Genomic DNA, 24,852 nt, shown 5'->3' with positions numbered 1-24,852 from the left:
TTGCTATCTTCCGGGCTACACAACCCTAGTCTGCAGGGGTGTTGTGTTCACTGACCATGAAATAAATCCGTTTCAGAGAAAGTAAAATAAAGCAGTGTGAGCCATGGCAAGTGGGATCATACATACTGTATATTAACTCCATTACATAGGCACCAAACAAGGTTTTTTATGGCGCCCCGTTGCTGTTTTTCAGCAGCTTTTAATGCACCAAACAGGTGTTTAGCATCAACATGTCACTGTTTTTCCAGCAGTTTTTCAGGCACCAAATGGGGGTGTTTTTTAGCATCTAGTCACTGTTTTTTAGCTGCTTTTAAGGCACCAAACATGGGTGTTTTGTAGTGACCTGTCACTGTATTACCAGTGGCATTTTAAGCATCAAACAAGATTTTCTTTGTGGTGCCCCATCGCTATTTTTCAGTGGATTTTTAAGCACCAAACATGGGTGTTTTGTAGCGACCTGTCATTGTTTTGCCAGCAGCTTTTCAAGCACCACATGGGGATGTTTTGTAGCAATCTGTCACTGTTTTTCCAGCAGCTTTTTGGGCACCAAACGGGGGTCTTTTGTAGCGATCTGTCACTGTTTTTCCAGCAGCTTTCTGGGCACCAAACGGGGATCTTTTGTAGCGACCTGTCACTGTTTTTCGAATGGCTTTTCGGGCACCAAACGGGGGTGTTTTGTAGAAACCTGTTAGTGTTTTTCTAGTAGGAATAGTGCCACAAAGTGCCACTCCGGCTTCCTCCCACAGTCCAAAGACATGCAGATTGGGGATTAGGTTAATTGATAACTCTAAATTGTCTGTAGGTGTGAATGTGAGCGTGAGTGGTTGTCTGTCTCTATGTGTCAGCCCTGCGATAGTCTGGCGACCTGTCCAGGGTGTACCCTGCCTCTCGCCCGATGTCAGCTGGGATAGGCTGCAGCCCCCCGCGACCCTCAAGAGGATGAAGCAGTTAGAAGATGAATGAATGAATGAATGAACCTAAATATGCTAATCACAGTGATGTTGAAGTGTAAAGTTTCAGTGTATCCACTACATAATAACATGCAAATGTAACATATTCATGATTTGTAGAAACATACAATGCCAACATTTATTATGGCAATCAGGTTACAAAGTTTCATCACATCTGCACATATTGCCTAATTTTAAGCTTTTTGTATTGTATTAGCAATGTAACCAAGGCAAGTTGGTAACAGCACCAAATCTGGAGAAGTTTTCTACAGAATAGTTAAAAATCATTTATTTTCGGTTTGGGAGGAGATACTGTAATTGAGTCTTTCTAGTATTACAAGTAAGATGCAAGTATATTATCAAGTGTTTAAGCTGGTCCCAGAAGAACACATGATCACCTAATAAAGTATTTTTCCTGATAAAAAGCAGTTAGTTGACGCTTAGTTAAAGTTTTGTTGCCAGAATAGTTTAGTTAGAGTTTGTTCAATGCCAATGAGATATTGGCAGTGCAGAGCTGATCTAGCAGCTTTTATATAACCTTCTTATTGGCTGCAGAGCAAACAACAGAGCAATATTGGAACCAATGATGACCATGTTCATAACATCTTCAAAACACTTTCTCGTACTGTTTGTGCCTCTGCCAACTTTCGTTACAATATTATCGATGTGGTGAGTCCAAGAGAGATGAAGTGAAATGAAGAAATGTACCCAGAAGTCTGGTTTCTTTGATTTGTTACAGCAGGCAGTCCAAAAGTTAAATAGTGGATAGTTGTGTTCAGAATAAGTTTCCTACAATTTGAGATCCAGCATTAATGCAGTCTTTGAACCCTGGGAGCTGTGTGTAGCCTCTAGCCCTGAGCTCTGGCTTCACATAACACTTATCAACTCACAGGGTTTACCCATGCTGAAAATGTCGGCGTTATGCTGTTAAGTGCATATGGCGTATATTAATGTCATGTCTTGTAAATTACCGTGACGGTCTTGATGCGACCACTGCCCCTGGTGCAGGTCCAGCCGGATCGGTTAAACAGGAGGCTGCAGACCTCCCCCTCCAGGCAGGGAGCCATCTCACACCACTGACGGCTCCGCACGATTCGCGCTGAGAGGGCGAAAGACAAGAGGGCAAAGAGGCAAATTAGACAGACAGATTCACAGAGTCAGAGAGAGACTTCAAAATGTCAACATTTTCTGGAACAAACAACAAAACTGTCTGTTTTATGCTCACCAGACAGGAAAGCATCTTCATATGTTGATGTGTCTACAGGCCTGTAGTGTTTTAATTAGGTTCTTGTTGAACTACCATGTCTGAATTGCCTGTGGTAGTAACCTTTACAGACCAGCTGGCGGTCCATAAATTACTCTCCTGCTAATGCTAGCTTTCACCGCAGCTGCATAGAAAGATTGCTTTTTCCTTTTGACATTTTGTTACGCTTAATATTCCTCCTGAAAGGATTTTTTTTAGGTAATTCTAGGTAAAGGGTTCTAGGTTAAAAGTAATTTGTACAATTTTGCAACTTAATACTGTTGGACTGCTTTTCCTGAAGCTACAGTGTACAATTTGTTCTCAATCTTGCACTCAACGGGCAATACAGCAAGTAGTTTACTTATGAGATTTTCAAGTTGTGCCTGTCCTTTTACCATCAAGGCCAAGGAAATTGTACAGCAGGGCTATTTGATTACAAATTCAACAGGGCCGGATTTCAAAACCAGGAAATGTAGAAGGGTCAGACATTTTCATCAGTCTATCAAAACCTTTTTTTCCCTTAGCTTTTGGTAATAACAAATGAGAGGTTATCACTCGCAGCAAGGGGCCGCAGGTTGAAATAATTCATATAAATAATTATTCATATAAACAATCATCAAAAATAATTCAGTATTTTTCATATAATGCTGAAAGGTCAGTATATTCTCTATCAACCGATTATTTTACCAGGTGTCTGTTTGTCTGTGGAAAGATTTTGACAACATCATAAGTTTAACAACTGCGCAAGATGCAGTCACAAAACTCCATAGTTGTGTAGTTTAGCTCAAAATTAAGGCTGACTTTCAAAATTGTTGTGGTCTGAGTGAGGGGGCCAGTAGAGAAGGGCCCTACTTCATGCCCCCGACTAACATCCCCTTTAAATCACAGATCGCTGTGTCACAGCTGGAGTGATCCCATTGCAAGATGGCATCGGTGTATTTTCATTTTGTTGGGACTTTATACTGTGACTGTATTTTTAAATGTATTTTCTTTTACATGTAGCCTACTGTCAGAGGTACAATTTCTTTTTGAGGACAAGAATAAAGTATGGAAAATTAATACATAGCAGGAGTCAGTAACATTTCAATACCTTGATTAGCGAGGTGGATTACAGATTAGAAAGGCAATAAAAAGCCAACAAGTTTCAGTCTTCTTAAAGTTAATTGTCTCCTGGAGACGTCAGAGTCAAAGCCAAGTGATGTTCTCATTCTCCCTCTGCAGTCTGTCTGCATGACATTGAATTAGCATTTGCCTGTAGTCGATGCTGATAAGCTCTGATTGTTCTTTACACAGCGTGCTAAAGCAACGCTGAAAGGTTATCAGCTCTCTGCGGACCTGGCCGAGGCCGCTGCTCCTGCCTCCCTGTGATCCCCTCGGGGCGGCACATTGTGGAACGAGGTAACATGGTCGGCAAATTGAAAGAGAGGAACTACAATTCATTGAATGTCCACTGGAGAGCTGAGGGCGGAACAGAGACGGAGCGGGAGAGTAAGGAGGTGTGGAAGGGGGAGGCCTTGTGACATTTTGCTGTGAGGTATTCCAGGTCCAGGCCTTGTTAACAGTCTAAAATTGGTCTTTGGAGTGTCATACCCAGACTACTGCTCTGCAATAAAGATCTGTCATCTTGTGGTATTTATCAAGCTGCCTGAACAGCACCCTCATGTATGTAACCACACACGCACATTACACAATTACCACTCTGTAGATATAAAGCCATTCTCTCAGCAAATAATAGATATTGTTGACACACTGGAAGAGGAGCTGGGTTTTTTTCAGTCAGCTGGGAGACACAGCAGTGAAACAAAACAATCCAGAAACCTGTCATCTCACTGAACCGAACAGGCCTATGAAAATATTAATACTGAGACAAAATGGTCATTTGGGCTTCACCCTGAGCAGAGGTTCCTCAGTGAGCAGGAGAAAATCTACAGTGACCTTCCTCTTGACACAGCAACATGCCGTGGTGAATTTTCATTTTCACAGCCATCCGTCAGGCGCAACAAAGCGTAGATTTATCAGTCGGTTGCAGATGTAGTTTTGAGTACATTACAGGGCCAGCAAAACTCAATTTCCAGGGCATGGAATAAAAGCTGAGCTGGCAAAGCGGCGGGAGTGCTGACTAACCGTGGAGTGCATCAGCCCAGCCAGCCCAGAGTCGCGGAGGTTGGCTAAAATAAATGCATTTTTCAGCTGCTGCCACAGTATCCAGGCACTCGATAGCTTGCCCTTGTTACTTTTTCAATGCCATCCATGACAGTGTGACTTGATCTATGATGACTTGATGAATTTCCTGGTGCCGTAAGCTGTGGAGCGGTCGCATGGGGTTGCTTGGGATTAGAGCGTCGCCGTGATAACTTCATCAACAGCGACATCATGAATAACACAAGCAGCTACAGAAACGGCACTGCTGCAGTTGGGCTTCAGCCTGTCTCAATCCATCAAACCTATCTGTACAATATGCTGGCACGGGCAATTGTGGACGCATTAAAAAGCTTATATGGTACAACCACCCACACACACACATCAACAGTATCCTGAGCAGACTTTAAGCCTCTGAGCTCAAGCTGTCTGAAATATGTGTTTGCTGTTATGTTTCATGTTACAGTATCTATTACATGCTGCTATTATGAGAATGGCTGAGAATTATTGTGGTTTACTATGACAGGTTTCTGTCCTATGTTTGAACATGATTTCAGGCCTATTGTGTAATGTGTTCCTGTTTGTGATGGTGGCGGTGTGCAGCAGCAGCAGCAGCAGAGGAGAAACAGCTGGCTGTGGTGGTTAGAGAAGAGAGAGAGAGTCTGTCTGTCTGGTTGACACCTGGGTGGCCCATCCTGTTGCCGGCACAGTCGGAGTCCCACCCAGGGACCATAGGGTGGACGTCGGGCCAGGCTTGTCAGCTGGCAGGGTCCCTGCTGGGGTATGGTTCTGGACCTCCAACAAGATCACACGTAAGACCATCTGTCCCCCCGTGCACAGTGCCAAGCCCTGCCCTGCCCAGCAAAACACAGCACTGCCAGACGAGACTCAGAGCGGGGCAGGAGGCACAACAGTGAGTCCTAAACCAGACGCAATGTTCGTCTGATGAAATTCTGCCTCTGCAGAAGTAAAAAATAACATCAAATTTTTACTAAAGCCACAGGCAGCTCATGTAAAATGCATTTAGATGAGGTACAACAAACAAAAAGAGACAGTTTCAGAGACACAGGAAAGACATCAAGAGTATGTTCAAAAGACGATAATCACCATAACAATAAACAGTGTGGCTCTTCTGGTAATTTAATAATCGCACTAATACTAATGCTTCTTTTGCTGAGTATCCAACAAGATTAGAGCTAACTAGCTTAGCCGGACACCAGAATTACTGTAACAGGTTTTTACAGGCTTTCTGGCTGATGTTAATTAAGCCTCAATAATGAATCAATTTGTAGCGGCCAGATTTTCAGCCCTCTGTCCTCTACAGTACACAGCGCAACCTGCTACCAGAGGCCTGATGGTTTTCCACTTGTAATTATGACAACAGAAAAATCCAACATTAAACACATTTTAAACGCAGCCAGCAGCCAGGCCACAAATGGCTCCATGCTTCATGACTAACTGTGTGTTTTGTTGAGCAAGCTGTTGAATTACTGAGATTTTTCTGTTGTATTTTTGGGGGCTTCTTTTCAAAATGGCTTTCTTTTTTCTTTTTTGTATTTCTGGCTGGTTCAGCAAGATGTCATCAAACCAGGAAGTTAGCCAGATATACAGTAGTAAAACCCATCTGGCAGTATATTCATATGAACAACCTAAATCCAGAACTGATGTTCTAACATTAGATCAGTGGGTGTGATTCAGTTATAAAGCAGTAAGGTTTGTTAGTAATGAGAGAATTCTAACAGGATATTTCATGTTCATTTTCCTACTGATTTACAAATGTTGCTCTGAGGAAAACACATTCCTCACCAGAGATATTGATTCTTCTGATTAATTTGTCTGTTTGCAGCACTTTGAGGGTTGGAAAACACTTCCACTTTGATCAGAAATACAGAATTGCTTTGTTTTGCTGTTGTCAACTTTGATGGGAAAAACTCTGGCTCCACTGTTGGGGAACTGAGAAGCCATTTTGTGGTTTTGTTGTGCTGCACATTCTTAAGTAAAAGCTGGTGTTCAAATAATGAATGATCATTAAACATTTCCAGAAGCTTTTCCTTCACAGTTTTTTTGTAATTGCTGTTAAGCCACTGACAATGTAAGCCAACCCTGTATCTCTGGCACGATATCAGATTTTCACTTCACAATTATTGTGGACAAGAAGAGTTCATGATAGCAATATTATTGTGATAGCCATCGAAAATCTGAAATTAATAAAAGTAGCAATAATTATAATCAGTCAAATTCACCTTTAACTTTGTTTATTGTGAATTGTGTCTCTCTTTAGGCTAATGAATTACACTTAAGATACAAGTGTAGGGAGGTGGAGAGAGAATCTGTCACCACAACTGTACAAAATTGTACATAATGAGTCACTTAATGGATAGTGAAAGGCAATAAGATGGTGTTGGGGAGACAACGTGATAATGGAAAGAGTGGCTGCAAAGTGACATGTATCACCATTCTAACAGTTGCAGTTTTAAACATGTCCTGTTACAGTTTCCCTCCAAAACTACCTGGTTAAATTTAGGCAACAAAAACGACATCATTATATTTGGGGGGAAAAAAAACCCATTACGGTTTGGCACTCTTGTCACTAACATAACAACATATATGTCATTTAATATAGGACACTTTACACACATCATGAGCACAGGCTATGTTGTTAATAAAAGTAGTCAACGTTGACTCTGTGATGCAAATACTGGCCTCCTGGGTGAAAGTCCTGTGTTTGTTTGACCCATCCACCAAAACCCTCCTGCCAACCCTAAATAGGCTTCTTCGACATTTGTACAACATTTCGCAGACTTAAACGTGTGTTATGCTACGTCACGCCACTTCCCCCTCTGCTCCTGTAATAACTACTAGAGTTTGCTGCCTTGCTATCCAGCCCAGTTTATTTCCAACATCCGTACAATGATGTGCAAGGTGCTTTTTCAGCTGGTTTGCATCTTTGCCATCTTTCCTCAGTCTTTACTGATTCTGACCTGGCTAGCTAGCAGCTAGGTAGCAGAAGCCGGCAGGAAGACTGATGAGTTGATTTTCACATCTAGATGAGTGACTCACAACCTCCTGCCACCACCATTCAAAGCAAAACCACAAAAAGCATCACCAAGACTTGCAAAATAGATGCAAAGGCCTACATTTAGCACAAATTTAGTAGAGCTGACAGAGAAGCAACAGGAATCGTCTGCACCAAAGGCTGATATTGCAACACCCCAGTACAAAATTAGTGCTGTGAAATGCATATTATACTGACTTAATCAATAACATGAGCATCAACAACAAAAATGAGAAAAAGTAAAAAAGAAAAAAAGGAAATACAATTGAATGCATTTTTCCCTCTTTCACATGAAGGCATGCTTCTCTCTGCAGCTGAGGTAAATAAAGAGTACAACAAATCTTCTCAATTGTGAGCCTGCATTATAAACCTGAAGAAAGCTTTCCTTGTGCTTAATCTCCTTTCAGCATCACTTTTTTGGCTCATTTAGTGTCAATAATCATTTCACTAAGTGTGAAAGCAGACGCTTGCAGCCAGCATATAAACCTGTCTACTTGCAGCCTGCAGACTCTTATCATGGTGGCCATCAAGCTTCATACCATTACAGTGTGATGCGGTGGCATGGCAACAACGGGCCAGGCAGAGAAGAGGAGAGGGAGCAGGGAGAGAGAGTCGGGGAGCAGATTAGAGTGAGAGCAGGGAGACAAGCAAGGAAAAGCACATAATCCTCCTGTGTACAGTGTGCAGACTAAACCTGCACAACAGTGACACACAGCAGCACAAAAAGAGGGCATAAAAGCTTGAAATGTGTCCTGAAAAAGACTAACAAAAGAAGTTATTTTGTAGAAAAATATGCTGCACTTGTCGCACAGAGAGAAATTGCTCAGTGAATTAAAACAAATAAGGAATAACAGAGTAAACTTGTCATGCTGGAAGAAGGATGCAGCCGCCATCTGGGCCAATCAGCAGATCAATTCTTAGGTGAGTCACATATAAAAAACTCTTTGCCGCGGGGCTTAGGTAAGCTTGTTGGTATGTCATTATGGAAGTGTGAATACTATCAGAATGGCAGGGGAGATAAAAAATATTTGTCCAATTGTCTACTTTAAGCCACCAGCTGCACACTGTTGTCCCAATGGCTACATCATACGTAAGCCTTGGATTTTGGTTTCTATTCATTACAGGAAACAGCAAAGAGATTCAAATCCATGAGCTTTTACTGTTGATTATAACTCTGCAGATGAATTCTTTAATCGCTGCATAAAGTTGGCTGATACACTGAAAGGTCGACTGCAAACATGGTCAAACATCAGTGTCTGGTTTGATCAGTGTACTGTGTGAGGAAAAGCACCATTTTGTCAACAGAAAACAAAACTCACGATCATGTTCACTGGCCTCTGCTCCTTGCTGCTGGGGTAGAATTCAAAATGGTGCAAAATCCAATTTGACATACAGTAAACTGATGGTCTTTGAAGTAAGTTTGTAATGCAAGGACCGTTATGCACTAAAATCCACATCAGTCAGGGTAAGAGAGGATGTTTATTAAACTTTCAGTTCTGACTTGTAATCCCTACCACCACCAACATGCCAATCACAGTAACTGGCAGTGGAAATGCTTGAAACCTGCATTTAGACGTGTAATTTCTCTGAATTTCATTAAAAATCCAGGCTGTGGCACCTGAGATACTGCATGTGACGAATGAATAAACAGATGCATGAACATGCAGATCCATTATTGCCCACTTGTTTAATTTAGAATTCAGAAAGGTCAACTAGGAGCAGCAGCTGTCAGCAAAATAAACTCTCACTCCCAAATCACATAACTAAAACTCCAAAGTTTAGTTGAACTACTAACCTTCATAGCAGTTTGCAGCCAGTATATAAGACATTAATGACCATCATTAATAATTAAGTTAACTCAACTTTAATCAATAGTAGTTTAACTGTTAACAAACAAGGGCATAACTCACTATCACTAATTATTAGTAATGCTATAATTTATGTTGTTTCAAAAGTTTAATGTTGCACACATTCTAACATTTTAAACACTTTATTAGATGTTTGTGAATGGTTAATAATTGGTGCATAAATTATCTATTAACATTATTTGGATGGCTATAATAAAGTAGCAACTGATGATTATAATACTTTGTTAAACGGTTGATAAATCCTACGTAGTTTAGCTATAAACATTGCAACCTTTTGACGGCCACCCAAATAATGTTTATAAATGCACTACACAGTAGTTATTAAACATTTAACAAGGTATAATCATCACTTGCTACTATACTTTGTAATAGTGTCCAAATGATGTTTACAAACCAATTAATAACTATTAATAAACACTAATATAGTATATAATATGTTATATGTGCAACAATAAACTGTTAAACATAAATTATAGCATAAATAATAATTACTAAGCAATTTTTATTATCATTTCATTGTTTGTTAATGGTAAAATAAGTTTGACTATTAATTTACCATTTACTAACAATGGTTACTATAAGGTGTTACTAACACATTAGTGTCAATGTAAAGTTTTGAAACCTAACAAATACAAAGAAAGTGTTTTGTGCAACCACATAAAGCAAGACTGCAACTTTTCAAACACGTAGAACATTAGTCCTCTTACAGATAAAGAAGGTCAATTCATAAGCAACAACATGCTTCTTAATCCAGCACATTACTGCTAGTGCTACAGCCTCGGTTTGGTATGAGCAGTAGCTAAACAAACTAAACAACCAAACAAGCATGTTATGACTGTTCAACTGGTGTAACTGAGCTAGTTTGCTGACTATATGACTCTTCCATACTTGTGCTACAGTTACACTACATTTTAGCATTTGTCATTAACCTATAATTGCCACCTGTGGCCGCAGTGGCCGCTGTTACATAGAGTGCAAAGGGCTTGTTTTATACTTTCTGTGTTTTTCAAGATGTTCATGGAGCAACCTCCGGGATAGAAAAATGAAGCCCACATGGAAGTGCTGAAAAACTAGTTCCTTAAATGGCCACCTGAGGCTGGCTTCAAGAGCAAATCAGTCCTCATAGACCCCATGTTAAAATGCCCGACTTTACAGCAGAAATAAACATGTTTGCGGCCTGGTGCAAAAAACTGTTTTGGTCTCAGTTCATGTCAACTGCACAGGGGGTGAATTTTTAAATAACTCACCTGTTTAAATGTTATCAAGGCTTAAAGTAATGCGTAGTTAAAGGCAGGGCCGCTTTGAGTGACAGGTGGATGCCACGAGTCTACATGTCCCTACCATGATAACAATGTTGGTCAGGTAACATATAGTGTAACCCCAGATTCAGAGTATAGGCGTAGCTATTTCAGTGTGTTTTCAATTAATGAATCTTAATTGTAATGTTTTGGTCATCTAAAAAACATCTTAGTTGTACTAAAAAACCTTTTCAGGCATACACATGGGCCAAATCCGGCCCGCAGTAGGGTGCCAGGTAGTTGCTGATGAACTAGTCTCTATATACAGACTCTACATTTAGTGAATGTAGAGTCTGTAGGCAAACCCTGGAGATCTTGCCTCCGGAAGAAGAGCGGAAGAGCCCTGGTTTCCGGTTGTAGGCTGTTTGTAGTCCGCGTGATATTGACCAATCACACTTGAGCTGGCTGCAGTTGTTGCCAGGTTAAACGGTCCGTGCTGTGAACTAACGAGGCAGAACCTAATTGGCGTCACTGCAAACTCTGAATCCATCGCAATGTTTCAGCACATTTACTTATATATAAACAGAAGTCGGAAATGGAAATTCGCCTCCTCTGCCCAAATCAAATCAGAATGCCAAAAAATCGGGGGTCTGCCCCCAGAGGCTGTATTCGGTGTCTGACTTCTGCCGGAAATCAGACACCGAATACAGCCGATGGGTTCCGAGAATTCTGATGAACTGAATCAGACTTGTATTTTTTTTGTACTTTGGATTAAAACAAGGTGTCAGAGACTGAGTGCATTTAAAAAGTATCAAAATAAGCTTGTTTATCCATGCCAGGGTTGGTTCGCTTATTAACTGGTCCCTGGCCTCCTGCCATTTTGCAAAAGTGGCCCCTGGGCAAATCAATTTGGGTATCGCTGCTCTAAGGAGTGGGATGTTTAGTTTTTCTGGTAGGTACATTCTGTTTTAATAGTTACAAGTCTGTTTTTGGTGAGCACAAATTAGCAAAAAGCATTAGCAGTATCACAGTTAATCATAGCCGTAAATAAACCATGCTAACCAAGCTAGCAGCTAGCATTAGGATTATCTCCATCCACTTGTCAAACAGGAGTCCACAATCCAATGGGTGGCTACATCCATTATCTTATACTGTGTATGGTAGTGACATGTTTGAGTATACTTAATTGTGTCACTTTTCCCAGTGTGAACAGCCCACTTAGATTTATTTGCAGGAGTATGTAGTATAGAACTGGGACACATCTAAAGTCTCCAAGAAAATGACTTTACATAAATCTGACTTGACCGCTGTCCATGGTGCTGATTCTGCAGCTGTCTTGGGTGTTCTTCAACATTTGTGCTGGCAGGCCACGATCTCACTCATGGGGAGTGATGGCCAATAAGCTGTCTTATCTGATCAGCATTAGCATATTGCCTAACCTGTTAAGCTTAAACTCACTATATACATATACAGTATATATTGATCAGCATCCTGGTTGTTCCTGTCAGTTCTTTTGCATTTAAGTTTAGTTGCCAAATTTCTGCAGCAAGTTTAATTTATTTTTACACGCCCACTCCAACAGAAGCCCCTTGTTTGTGTGTTTGCTTCTCCCTCTCTGCACTTGGCTCCTATTTAGCAATGTTACAGTTACAGTATCTCAAACTGCTTTCACATCCAAAAAAAGGTCTGACGTCATTATCAGCCTTCATCGCACTGCTGCAAACAAAGATGGACTGTGCAGAACAGATTGTGAAGTTTTTATTGTCGCTGGCATTGTTTCACCTGTGAATCACAACTTTAGAAAAGCACGTCATTATTGCCAAAAAGACACAAGTGTTCCTCCAACAGCATTACTTTCCAAGATTAGTTCATTGCCTCTGGGTCTTTTCCATGCAAATACAGACTCCTAACAGCCTTAAGAAGGTGAGGGAGGGGCCAAAAAAATCAGGTCAAACACTGACACTCTCACCTGTGAGAGCTGGCAAATCCATGCTCAAGCAACCCTCTATCTGGTCTGCTTTTTTTAGATTATTTGGCTTTTAGTAAAGGGTGACAATGTAAATACAGCCAGCACACACCAGAAACACCCAGAACCAAGCCGCGACACTGCAGTCATATGCATCAATCTTTCTTCCTTTTTTCAAATCACCTAAAACAAGGTTACATAACTAAAATTCTATAAATTCTGCATTACAGAAATGGTGTGTAACACCTGTATTCCCACTGACTCTGTCAGTCAGACACTGCTGAGAACTGATATGTCTTTTATGTGCCTTGCCCACATCAGAGTGACTGTACATCACTTTGTAGTTTTGTGGAGATCAAGGCAACACCAACAATATTCCACAGATTTGTTTTTTTTGTTTTGCTTTCGAGGACAGAAATACTTCATTTTCTCTAGGAGAAGCAAAGCACTGAAATGACAAATAATGCTTGAAACTCGGACCAGAATAAGGTGATAGTATAATAATATGACTCACAGACTTAAAAAAGAGGAATTAATATCAAGTTGCTGAAAAGCAAACCAGGTTTTATGTATGTTGTAAACATCTGATGGTATCAGCAGAGTTGTTGTACACGAGATCGGTCTCAAGACCAATTTTTGAAGGTCTCCGTCTCATCTTGGACTCAACTGCATTTTCACTTAGTCTTGTCTCAGCCTTAGACAGAGAGGACTCTGGATATAATTTCAAGACTGGTCAAGACCCCAACAGCAGGATTTTCCTTTAAATTGCCTGTGCAAAAGGAGCATTAAATAAAAATGGTTAAGTAGATTTTATTTCTTTACTTGTTCATATTTGTTTGCTCATAGAAAACAAAAGAACATTACCATGCATTACTTCCACCTCTGCTTTGCTGTTTGAATATTTTATCAACATATTTCTCATGGTGCACCTATACATACACATATACATACAGTGGACAATAAAAGAGGAGAATTAAGAGGAATCTAATGGGAATGTGGATCTTTTAGATCATTTTGAGGAGTGCCTAGGTTCTGTATGTTCCACATTTTATCATAAGTGTTTTAAGCAGTGTGGGATTTGCACTGGCTTGATCTTGGACATGACTTGGTCTCGCTTTAGATGGTCTTGACTATAGAGTTGGGTCGATGTTCAGTTTTGCTGCTCCAGCCTGGTAGACGAGCTTAAATTGGTTTGATTTTATGCAAACCTGCTGAACTGGCATTTGTCATGATGAAACATTCTGACAAATTCAAAAGTAACCTACATCAGCAATTTGTGCAGACAGTGTTACGGTGCTAAATCCAACTCATACTGTACAGCATTAGTAATAATCGATATGACAACGTGATTAACATAATATGTTTATCAATGGACTAATGGAGTCACTAGTGTCTGACAGGCCACGTGCAGTTTCCTGCCGAGCTGAGGACTGTGTCAACTACATAAGGGAGGTCAGATTTCAGTAGAGGTGGGAGGGGAGAGAGCGGCCACACCAGGGGCGCAGATGGGATTTTTGAACTGTTGGCAAATGATTCCAACTCAGTTAGTTATTTTGTGTAAAGAGATATATATATATGTATACATATATATATATATATATATATATATATATATATATATACACATATATAGATAGATACAGATATATATATATATATATATATATATATATATATATATATATATATATATGTATGTATACCTATATATTATATATATATATACTGAAGCTGCAATAAACATTAGAATCGTTAGTTTTCTGACTGAATGAACACTGATAAACAAACACCTACCTGATCAACACTAGCCATACATGATCCAACTGTTATTTGTCTGGTAAACACCAAAACTTCATGCCTTCTGCGTATGTTTTATTTAAACATTTGTTGATCTCAGCAGGATGAAGAATCTCAGCACAGAAACTTTAACTGTATTCTGACAAAAAAAGCAAAGAACCTATGTGCAAAAATTAATAATAAAATAAAACTGAAATGATTCACACTCGTGCCTTCATGTAAATGATAATAAACGTAACAATGTGTATGAAAATGGAAGTATAAACACTGATAACAGATAACAGATTCACATAAATAAAAATAAGTAAGTATAGCCTACATAGCATGAAATGTGAAATGAAATCACCAGCTCAGTCATTAGAAAGATATATATTATCACTATGGTTACCGCTACAGGCACAGGCACAGCTACCAGCTCCTCTTAGGACCCCAAGGTCAAGAATCGTGCCTTATGGTGCGTTCCATTTACATTGGAAATTGGAACTCGGAGCTCCAAACAACGTAACCTCCGAACTGAGTGCTTCCCAGTTTAAAAACTGGGACATGGGACATGGAATTCATAAAAAAAATGGACAGTTAATGAAATGAAACGAAAACCCCAACGTTTATGCTTGTAGATGCTAGATTTCAAAGCTTTTCCGACTCCAAAACTCCATTTTACAAGTACAACTGAACGCACCATTAGTAGTAGCATGAACATGGGGCTATCAATGGATCAGCTGTGCAGTGTTATTAACTGAGAATTACTATAAATCCATCCCCAGTGCCATCTGCGTGCATGGGCCACACGGTGTTTCTTTACTAGAATGTTCATGGGTTTTTTGAGGTGACACGATGAGACAGTTAGTCTCAAAACTAAAACTGCGCTTTATTAAAAACTTAATTGCTGTTGCTGGCTTTGAAAGCAAAGTTGAATTGAGGAATTATCTATAAGACGCCTTTATTTTTCACACAAGGCGTCAGCTGGCTGGAAGGAGATCACCAGGGAGCTGGAAGTTTGCATGTCATTTCCTGTTGCCTTTTCTGTTTTAAAAAGTAACATTACAAACATAGGGAGAAGCAGGCTGCTCAGCCATCTAAGTGGTTATGTTTCCAGTCTGATAATATTTATGTGTTTTTTTGCATGAAGTAACAGAAGTGCATATTTAACAGATTCAGTGTGGAATGAGAGTTCCAATGTTATGCGCTATAGTCAGACACTTGTTTTCTGTTGGAACTTTCACTCAGGAGCGGCTGCTGAGCCAAGTGTGACACCACAGAAAATTTGGTATACCAGTCTGGTCCAGTGTTTGGCTTAATTTCAAACCGCTTTGAAAGTTCTGACACCAGCCCAACCTTACTTGACAGCACTGGTTATCAGATTATTACAAAAGTTCATGTAAACACCTGATATTAGGACTGAGTTCCTGGCCTTTGATTTCTCAACTTTCATTAACAGTCACTATTCTATTACCACACATCTCAAAAAGGCAGTGATCCACTGCTGCTGCTGCTGCGAATAAGTCATATTAAACTGACCCAGAGGACAGTGAGCCCTTGCTGTGTTAATAACAGCTCAGTGGAAAAAACTGGAGTAAGCCAAAGCTTCAGCGAGAGACACAAATGAATAAACATGTCTATAAGTCAATAAATTGGTTTATGTGCTTGGAAGGGCAAAGTAGCATTTATGGGCATTCATATCAAAAGTGAGTGTAACTGAATATACCCTGAACTAAAGGTCAGTGAGGATGTCCGAACAATATGCAGAAATTCTACTTTAAAGCCTCGTGATGATGGACACCATTTCCAGCTGTCAGCAAAAAGCCTTTAAACGAGCCTGCGAGCAACAGGTTGCATCTTTAATGCACTGGCTATTAATGGAGTGTAGGGTGTGGTGCGGCGGGAAGCCCGTAATAATCAATTTCCTGCTGCTGTAATCATAGCTCTCTGTAAGTTAATTAGCATCTGTTGAGTGTTACGGAGAGGCGTCTGCAGAGAGGGAGTGGTGGTTAAAAACAGTGTGGGGAGCGTGACACAGGCTGTGGGACTCATGTCAGGGCTATTAGATTAAGGCTGACATGAGTCATTGTGTGATGGAAGTAATGATGCATCTGATGCATGTGATTGTGATATACTGAGATCCAATCAGCATCGCAGATGGACTGTGTCTTATCAATCTTATCACCCTCATCTAGATACTGTCCAATAACACAGAGAGGGCTATAAAAGTATAAAATCTTATCTTACAAAGTGGATGAACACCACACTTTCTCCATTACAAGAGATCTTTATTCAGTTGCAGCATATTAAAAACACCACAGGAGGCGGAAAATTTAGCATGAAGACAACCAAACAGGCACAAAGCTATTACTGATTTGTTGATGTCACACTGGCTGACTCGAGGAGCTCTAGTGCAGACAGACAATCACATAGTTGGGAGTCAAACAGTCTAAAAGGCATCAAAAAGGGAGACACGCAAAGTGATTATCGATTGGCTGGTTAAACAACCAAATTACATCGGCAGTTGCTTTTAATGGAGAAAGAAGGAAGCCCATACATTCTCTTCAATTGGACCCTTATTTTCGGTTGCTGACTTTAATTGAGTGTCTACGATGGGGACAGACTACCAGTCCTTAAATCAGGGTATTTCATTCATAATAATGTTTATGACAATATGATTAAGTCTGACAAATACTTCATTACTAGCTTTATTGTATATTTACGATATCATTAAAGACTATGCAGGATTTTATGAAAAAAAAAAAAAAAAATCCATAGGCTCACACAAAACGTATCCGTCTCAGTCATCACTGACCCACTAGAAGTGTGTGGCAGTGTATTTATCTCTTGACTCTGCCCTCTGCCTGTATTTTTATTACCATGTGCAACAACCAGGGACACTGCTTGAGATTTGGGTGCCCTAAGCGTAATTGTTTTGCATGCAATTTTTAAAGAAAGTTATTAATAACTTACTCGGAATGCTGTTTTGTCACTTTGTGACCTGTCTGCCCGAACTGCTGTCCCCAGTACTGAATGAAGCGGAGGACAGATAAACATGACGCATCACTTCGGTTCAGCCTTGCTTGCTTGGTTGTTTACTTAATGACCCTGACGCATAATTCATTTTATTATTTCAAGCAATTATGTATATCATACTGACTATAATGGTCTAATGGTGCCTATTGTAGTTGTGCTCCATCTTAAATAGTTCAGCATTATGATTATGATTGATGATCATTAGTTGTTTTGGTGCCCCCTCCAGCATTTGATGCCCCATGCACAGGACGTGATGTGCTGTGGCTGATAAAGTTTTCATTTGTGTGTGTGTGTGTGTGTGTGTGTGTGTGTGTGTGTGTGTAGTCTTGATGGCACCTTTTGTGGCAGGAACTACCACAGAATAATAATTTGCCAGGTGTTTATATGTCTGTCTGTCTGTCCGTCTGTATGTGGTCACAGTGTCACAACTGTGCAAGATGCTTTCATGTAACTTTACAGGTATGCAGTTGAGATCAAAATAAAGGCAGGGTTCAAAGATGGGTGCAGTCCAAGCAAAAAGGGTAGAAGGTAAGTAAGGGGCCATTGCGCCTCCACTTTACACCCCCAGACTGACATTTGTCCCAGATCCCTTTATCATGGCTGAAATGATCCCATCACAAGATGGTCTTTAGCTTTATTTTCCTCTTCTTTTGCTGAGTTTGGGACATTCCTCAGCTGTGTAGCCCCTAGCGAATAACAGTATGCAGGTGACATCAGGACTTATAAAAACATAGCTATTTGGTGTCAGACTGTAAGCAGCATGCATCCAAGAGGTTGCTAAGAAAATCAGGGACAAGGCACTGAAAAAAATGCACATATACCAAGGTGAAATGCAAAAGCTGGTTCCAAAATGATAGTGAATTTGGGGTTGACTTTCACTTATGCTGAAGATCACTGAAAGAGAGGATGGGGATGAAGAGTGACATGGAGCTGGGTTCTTTTCTTCTTTTCTGACAGGTAGGCACCAGTGGTTAGCTTGGCTAAAGTATCAGCTTTTCCACGACAACAAATGTAACGTTCCTACAATAGTACAGTAGCTTGCAGCAGTGTAGGGTGGAGGGGCCAAGTGTGAGTGTTGTGTTAATAAACAGTCACTGACAATTCCTGTATAGTATACATTTAAAGCAACTTGTCAGTGGTTCAGTTATGCCAGGTTGTCCCAGTGTTTCGTTGTTGGTTTAGGGTCCAATGATTTCAGGCTCTTATTGTACCACATCTGATGCGTCAGTGTGAAATAAATTTGTCATGTTGTCCTCCTTTTGGTGTTCTACCTGCTTACTGTACATTTTACATGATCTGTTGTAGATCTAACCTTTTGTAGCCAAACCACTACCACACTACCAAAGTTGCTCCCCTCTATGAAACTAACTCTTCCATAGTGGAGCCCTTGGCAATGCTACTTTCACTGTCAGTCATGTTTGTTGCCACTGTGCGTAGTCATGACATGAACGCATGTCACGTTATCACTGATATCATGATGGTGTCCCAGCTGAACTGTAACCCCAGTTAGAACAGAAAACAAGGTCCTGTCACAATAGACATGTTTATGATATTGTGACATCTGACATTTTAATATATCACAGGAGGAAATGCATGGGTGTAATTAATGAAGCATAGCATTAGTTCAGGCAGAGCGCTCAAGTTGCGCCTATGTTGGCTAATTGGCACCAGCTGTTTTCAGTATGCTTTACAACGACTGGCTCATTTACAGCTGTGTAGCTAGTAACATCCAATCATATTCATGCAGGTGTACAGCACAGACATTATAACAAGACACTTATCACTACTGTGACAACCATGCCAAAGATACATGCTGCTGCAGCTCCATCCAACACCCCAACCTCCTCCCTATGTAGTGTTTCATGAAATCAATTTAATTATGTTTTATTCTCCATGTAGTGTTTATTTAGGGGGATTAGCAGACTATAAATGGTCAATTCCAAATCTAAGTGTCTCTGACTAAAATTAATAATGACTACACTGCATTCAGGTGTGCCAGGTGTTGGGCCCTGGTATTGTGCATGCTGGTTCACTGGAATGGGATACATTATGGGATGGATCCATCAATAATGTTAATAGTTACACCTGTTCATTTCCTATTATGATTTTTCATGATGTTCCTTTTATGTCAAAATGTCTGCTGTGAAAAAGGTTTACAGATTCTGTTACAGACTTACAGGGTGCCTATTGTTCTCATTTTCAGGTTCATGCATGTATTTTGGGTTTTTACTAAAACATTTTTACATGCTTTAATGTTTAAAATTAAGTTTTCTAACTTGATTCTGCAATAACGACCACACCTCGAACACACCATATTTTCACACAAAAAGTATCTAAGCACACCTGATGAACTTCTTTTTCCTGTCTTTCCCTTCCCTCTCTTGTCTGAATACAAAAAAATACTGAGGGTTCTATCTGCATGTGAGCATACGCTTCTAGACCAAAATCTTCACAACCGGACATGTTTCAGCAGAAATATGATCTGAAATCAGGGAGAAAATAACAACAGTGGGGACCAAGATTACATGTTTCCCTGACAGTAGCGTGAAGCTACATGTAGCAGTGTATGTACTGCATTCACCCAGTGTTCACTTAGTGCACATTAAAGTCAAATCTTACTTCACATAAACAAATGCTCAGAGAGTAATTCCAGTTTATACACAACAATGCTGTGCAAGTAATAAAGTGGTGTACGGCAGGGATTCATTCAGTGGACCTCATGTAGACAAACAGAGGATTCTGACCCACTGCCAGAATATTGTTGTTAATTCAGTAATAAATCATAAGGTTACTACAGGTGAGACAGTGGAGAGACTATGATGGGAATATTAATGACTGTACTTTAATAAATGGGATAACCTCCAGTGAATTAAATTACAGTCAAAATTAAACTGTTTCTAATGTTCCTCAGGACCAGCTGAGAAACCATTTTCAATTAATTCAACATTTATCTATTCACTGACTGTCCCTCCTTTCCAGCGTACCCTGCTACACATTCATACACTTGGGCATGCTGTTTCAGTGCCTTGCTCAAGGGAACTACAGCGATAATGACGGGAGGGGTAAACAGTTATTAGGCACAGCTTTCAAATTCTGCCCTCAATTCTGCCCTCAATGGGACAATTGCCCTCCCCTTGGCTAGAAAGGTCATTCAACTCACCGTCTACACATGCCGGCCTTGCCCTGGTGGTCCCGGCGATCTGGCCTCTCCGGCAGGCGCAGCGGGCTGTCTGCCTAGCAATGGTCCGTCTGGGAACACTGCTGTCTCTGTTGAGCATCACTATCTCGCAGGTTCCCACCGCCAACTGGCCTGCCGAACACAGCAGCAAGGAACAAAGTACATGACATTAGCATAATGAGACTATAATGAACATATTACTGAGGAGCAACTGGTCTTCAAAGGTACAAACACCAGGCGGCCTTGACACAGGGCCCTTTTTTGGTCATGTAGCACTCAACAGTTTGATACTCTCATTTAAAGACTCAAATAGGAAAATGAGAAACTGATTTCAAAGCTTTAAAAGCAGCAGGCTACAGTGCTTCGTCAGATATAATACAGTATGGCTGGCTGCTCTGTTGATAAAAGTGTCTTATAGTGATCGTGTGGAAAACAAAGTTCCTTCCAAGAATCTGTTAGAAGGACATTTTCTATTTTGCTAGTCATTACTAAAAGTTAACAAGTCTGCAAGTCAAAAGCTCCAGGATATGAAAGTGCTGAAAAGAAAAACATACTGATTGTGTAAGGAATACAATCAATAGAGTTTTTCTAACTGAGAGCATGAAAACACTCAGCAATTTTTAGACAATTACATAATAAGATAATGAGACTGTCTTCAACAGAAAAACAACATTGGGCATTTATACAAATATCGAAAACAACCTATGTTGTGATGTGAATGATGGCAGATTAGAAAAATGATTCATACAGCACTTTCCAATGTCATATGCATTTTGGAAGGCACTGACAGACCATGTTATCCTACGAATAGGGGCACTGAATGAGACGCGAGACATACTTAACATGTTGTTTGGAGAACTTGTTTAAGATATCCTGTGTGCACAGGTGACACTCAGTGAATCTCAGTGTGTTGTGAGAGGAAAGCTCACAGGGTGTCCAAAGTGAAAAGATGTCATTATCTAAGAGGCAACTATGCTTACATGCAAAAAAATATCCTGTTTTTGACTGTATGCTGACAAGACAGACAATATTCCTACTGAGCTGTTTACAGGGATAATGAAAATGAATATTCTTCTAATATTTCTGTTTAAGTGTAGCCGTGCATACGCCAATTAACGTGCCCCAGAGCTACTTGTGCCATTTTGCTTGTAATGCATCAAAACAGGATTTTTTCAAAGGTTTCCACCAGTGGTGGACTTGTTGGACCAGGCAAACACAGCCTCCCTCTTTCTTTCCTATAACCACCACTGTTCTTATGCACTGTTCATATGTTTTCCTACAAAAAAATAACAAAATTGCATACCCTACGTAATCATGAGCCAGTAATTCATGTATAGCCCATATATTTGGCAAGGCTGCCGCCACATGACCAACGCTCTGATGAAAGTAAAGAAAGAAGCAGTCCCTGTAAGGAATCATGTTGGGGTGGTGGATGGGTGACAAAATGCAGGACTTTCCCGAAGGGGACCGGTGTTCGGAACTGAGTGAACTCTGACTGAACTTTGACTCATTTTGAGGTACGTTGTCACCATGTTCCTTTTCCTACACCAGTAAATTTACATACCTAAACCTAACCCCCGTAACTTCGTTACCTCATGTCATTGTCATATTCTGAAAAATATTGGAATATTAGTGTGCATGTAAATGTACTCAATGGGCATGGAAAACTTTATGGCAATCTGTTCATTAGATTTTCAGATGTGTTGTGTCCAAGTAGAAATTTTGACCTTATGGGGCTAGAAGAAAGGTCAGGGGGTCTCTAGATATAATCATCTGAATACATCATATCTGAATGTAATCCTGACGACCTTGATTGAAATGTCTCAACAGCTATTGAATTTGCCCTACATTTTGGTACAGACATTCATGCCCCCCTCAGGATGAATCATTAATGTTTTGCTGATGACCTGTCCTTTTATCTAGCCCCATGATCTGATCTGATTTAAATTTAATTTTGTGAAATACTTTGGTTCATGATCAATATCTGCAAAACTAATGACATTCCCATCAGCTTCAGCTGCATTTTGGGTTTAGTGCAGATGAGCAAATGTTGGCATGCCAACGTGCTAAAACCCCACAATCCCTGCAAACTTCAGGCCTATCTCTAAACTGCCATTTCTTTCAAAAATCCTTGAGAAAATAGTTTATAGTCAATTAATGGCATTTCTGGAAAAGCACAATATTTTTGAAACCTTCCAATCTGGTTTTAAAAATCTCCACAGCACAGAATCAGCCCTACTGAGAGTTTTTAATGACATATTTTTAGCTACTGACTCTGGTGACAATGTCATTCTTGTGCTTTTAGATTTAACGGCTGCATTTGATACAGTGGACCACAAAATTTTAATATCTCGTCTAGAACACTGGGTGGGTATTAGGGGTTCAGCACTGGAGTGGTTTCGATCCTACTTAGCAGACCGAACCTTCAGTGTCAACACTGGTGACTTCACGTCCTCTTGTGCGTCCCTCCCATGTGGGGTACCACAAGGTTCGGTCTTAGGCCCTCTTCTGTTCTCACTATATTTGCTCCCACTGGGGTCCATTTTACGCAAACACGGTATATCTTTCCACTGCTATGCAGATGACTGCCAGATTTACTTGCCCCTTAAAAAGAAAAATGCACCTTCCTTGGGACCACTTTTTAAGTGTCTTAATGACTTAAAGGCCTGGATGGCACTAAACTTTTTAAACTTTAATGAAAACAAAACAGAGGTGATGGTCTTTAATGGTACTGTTAGGACCCCACCCGTTGATTTGGGTTCATTGGCTCAATATACTAAACCAACCATCAAAAACCTTGGGGTAATAATGGATCCTGGGCTTAATCTTGACAGTCAGATTAGGGCAGTTGTGAAGTCGAGTTTCTTTCAACTGAGGCAGCTAGCAAAAATAAAACCTCTTCTCTCAAGGCAACACTTAGAAATGATAATCCACGCCATTGTAACTAGTCGGCTAGACTATTGCAACGCTTTATATATAGGGGTTAGCGCATCCGCTGTCACCCGCCTCCAGATGGTGCAAAATGCCGCCGCACGCCTTTTAAGTGGCACAAACAAACGTGAGCACATTTCCCCTATTTTAACCGCGTTACACTGGCTGCCCATACGTTTTAGGATCCATTTTAAAATTCTTTTATTTGTTTTTAAGTCTCTTATTGGCCGCGCTCCACTATACCTCTCTGAGCTGCTAGAGCCATACACTCCTACACGGCCTCTCAGGTCAGCTGACCAGCTGCTCCTGAAAGTTCCCAAAACGACAAGCAGGCTCAGAGGGGACCGTGCTTTCTCAGTTGTAGCACCAAAACTATGGAATGACCTGCCTCTCGACATCAGACAAGTTCCATCACTGCATGTTTTTAAAAAGCGCCTTAAAACCCACCTGTTCTCCATGGCCTTTGATCCCGCATAAATTGATGTCTTTTAATTTGCTATTACTCATTTTATTGACTAATTTTACTTATGTGCTGTGCCTTAAAGTGTTTTATTGGTTTTATATTGTGTTATTTTATTGCACTTTTGTTTTTATCTTTATTGTTTTTATTATGCTTTGTTTTATGTATATTTTATGTCTTATGCCTATTGTACACTTTATGTTTAATTGTGTACAGCACTTTGGTCCACTGGGTTTTTAAAGTGCTTTATAAATAAAGTTGGTATGGTATGGTAAAAGATGGTGAACATGGTAAACAGTATGCTCACTTAGCATCAGCATGCTAGCTTTGTCATTATGAGCATGTTAGCATGCTGTTAGCATTTTGCTCAAGGCACTGCTATGATCATTAAAGGTCCAGTGTGTAGGATTTAAGTGGATATGTGGGCAGAAATGGAACGTACTGTTCATACCTATGTTTTCATTAGTTTATAATCGCCTGAAACTATTAATTGTTGTGTTTATATCTACAGAGCCAGCCATCTTCCACCAAGTCTGTTATGGTTTTCTGCAGTAGCCAAGAATGGACAAAACAAGCACTGGCTCTTGATGGGGCCATCTACGTTTTCACATTTTTGCGTCAGCCTCCATAGTTCTCACATGCTTGGCACACAGGAGAAGTTTCATTTGGTTACAGTCAGCAATGTCACCACTAGATTCTGCTAAATCCTACATACTAGACCTTTAAATGGTGACAATGGACAATTTTACATTTCATCTTCTAATATTTCAATTTTATAAATTTATATGGCTTATATTTCATTTCTAATTGGTCAAAGCCAAAGTTTACAAGTTACGTTACAAGTTAATACCCTAACATGGTGTTTGAGATCAGTGTGTCCCATATTCAAAAAGTGAATTTTACATTTGTTCCAGGGGCAACAACATTATATTTTAAGACACTGTTACTTTTTTCTTTTTTTTTTAAATTTGACTATTGAACTAGTTGATAACACATGGACAACTGGCTGAAA

The 24,852-nt window shown here is 40.2% G+C and overlaps 1 protein-coding gene across 2 annotated transcripts in view; it reads right to left on the bottom strand.

Annotated features, from left to right (window-relative positions):
* The window catches only part of tafa5l (TAFA chemokine like family member 5, like), a 69,272-nt gene that overhangs the window by 24,551 nt on the left and 19,869 nt on the right, over positions 1-24,852 (bottom strand). For both annotated transcript variants that reach the window (XM_033628018.2, XM_033628019.2), the window contains exons 2-3: positions 20,432-20,581; positions 1,922-2,049 (exon numbers count right to left, since the gene is read on the bottom strand). In XM_033628018.2, coding sequence (XP_033483909.1) covers positions 1,922-2,049; positions 20,432-20,581 — 278 coding nt within the window. The remainder of the gene's footprint in view (positions 1-1,921; positions 2,050-20,431; positions 20,582-24,852) is intronic.

Source organism: Epinephelus lanceolatus, chromosome 8 (genome assembly GCF_041903045.1).
Source record: "Epinephelus lanceolatus isolate andai-2023 chromosome 8, ASM4190304v1, whole genome shotgun sequence".
In the NCBI taxonomy this organism is placed as follows: Eukaryota; Metazoa; Chordata; class Actinopteri; order Perciformes; family Serranidae; genus Epinephelus; species Epinephelus lanceolatus.
Note: the sequence above shows the minus strand (reverse complement) of the source record. Positions and strands in the feature narration are given on the sequence as shown.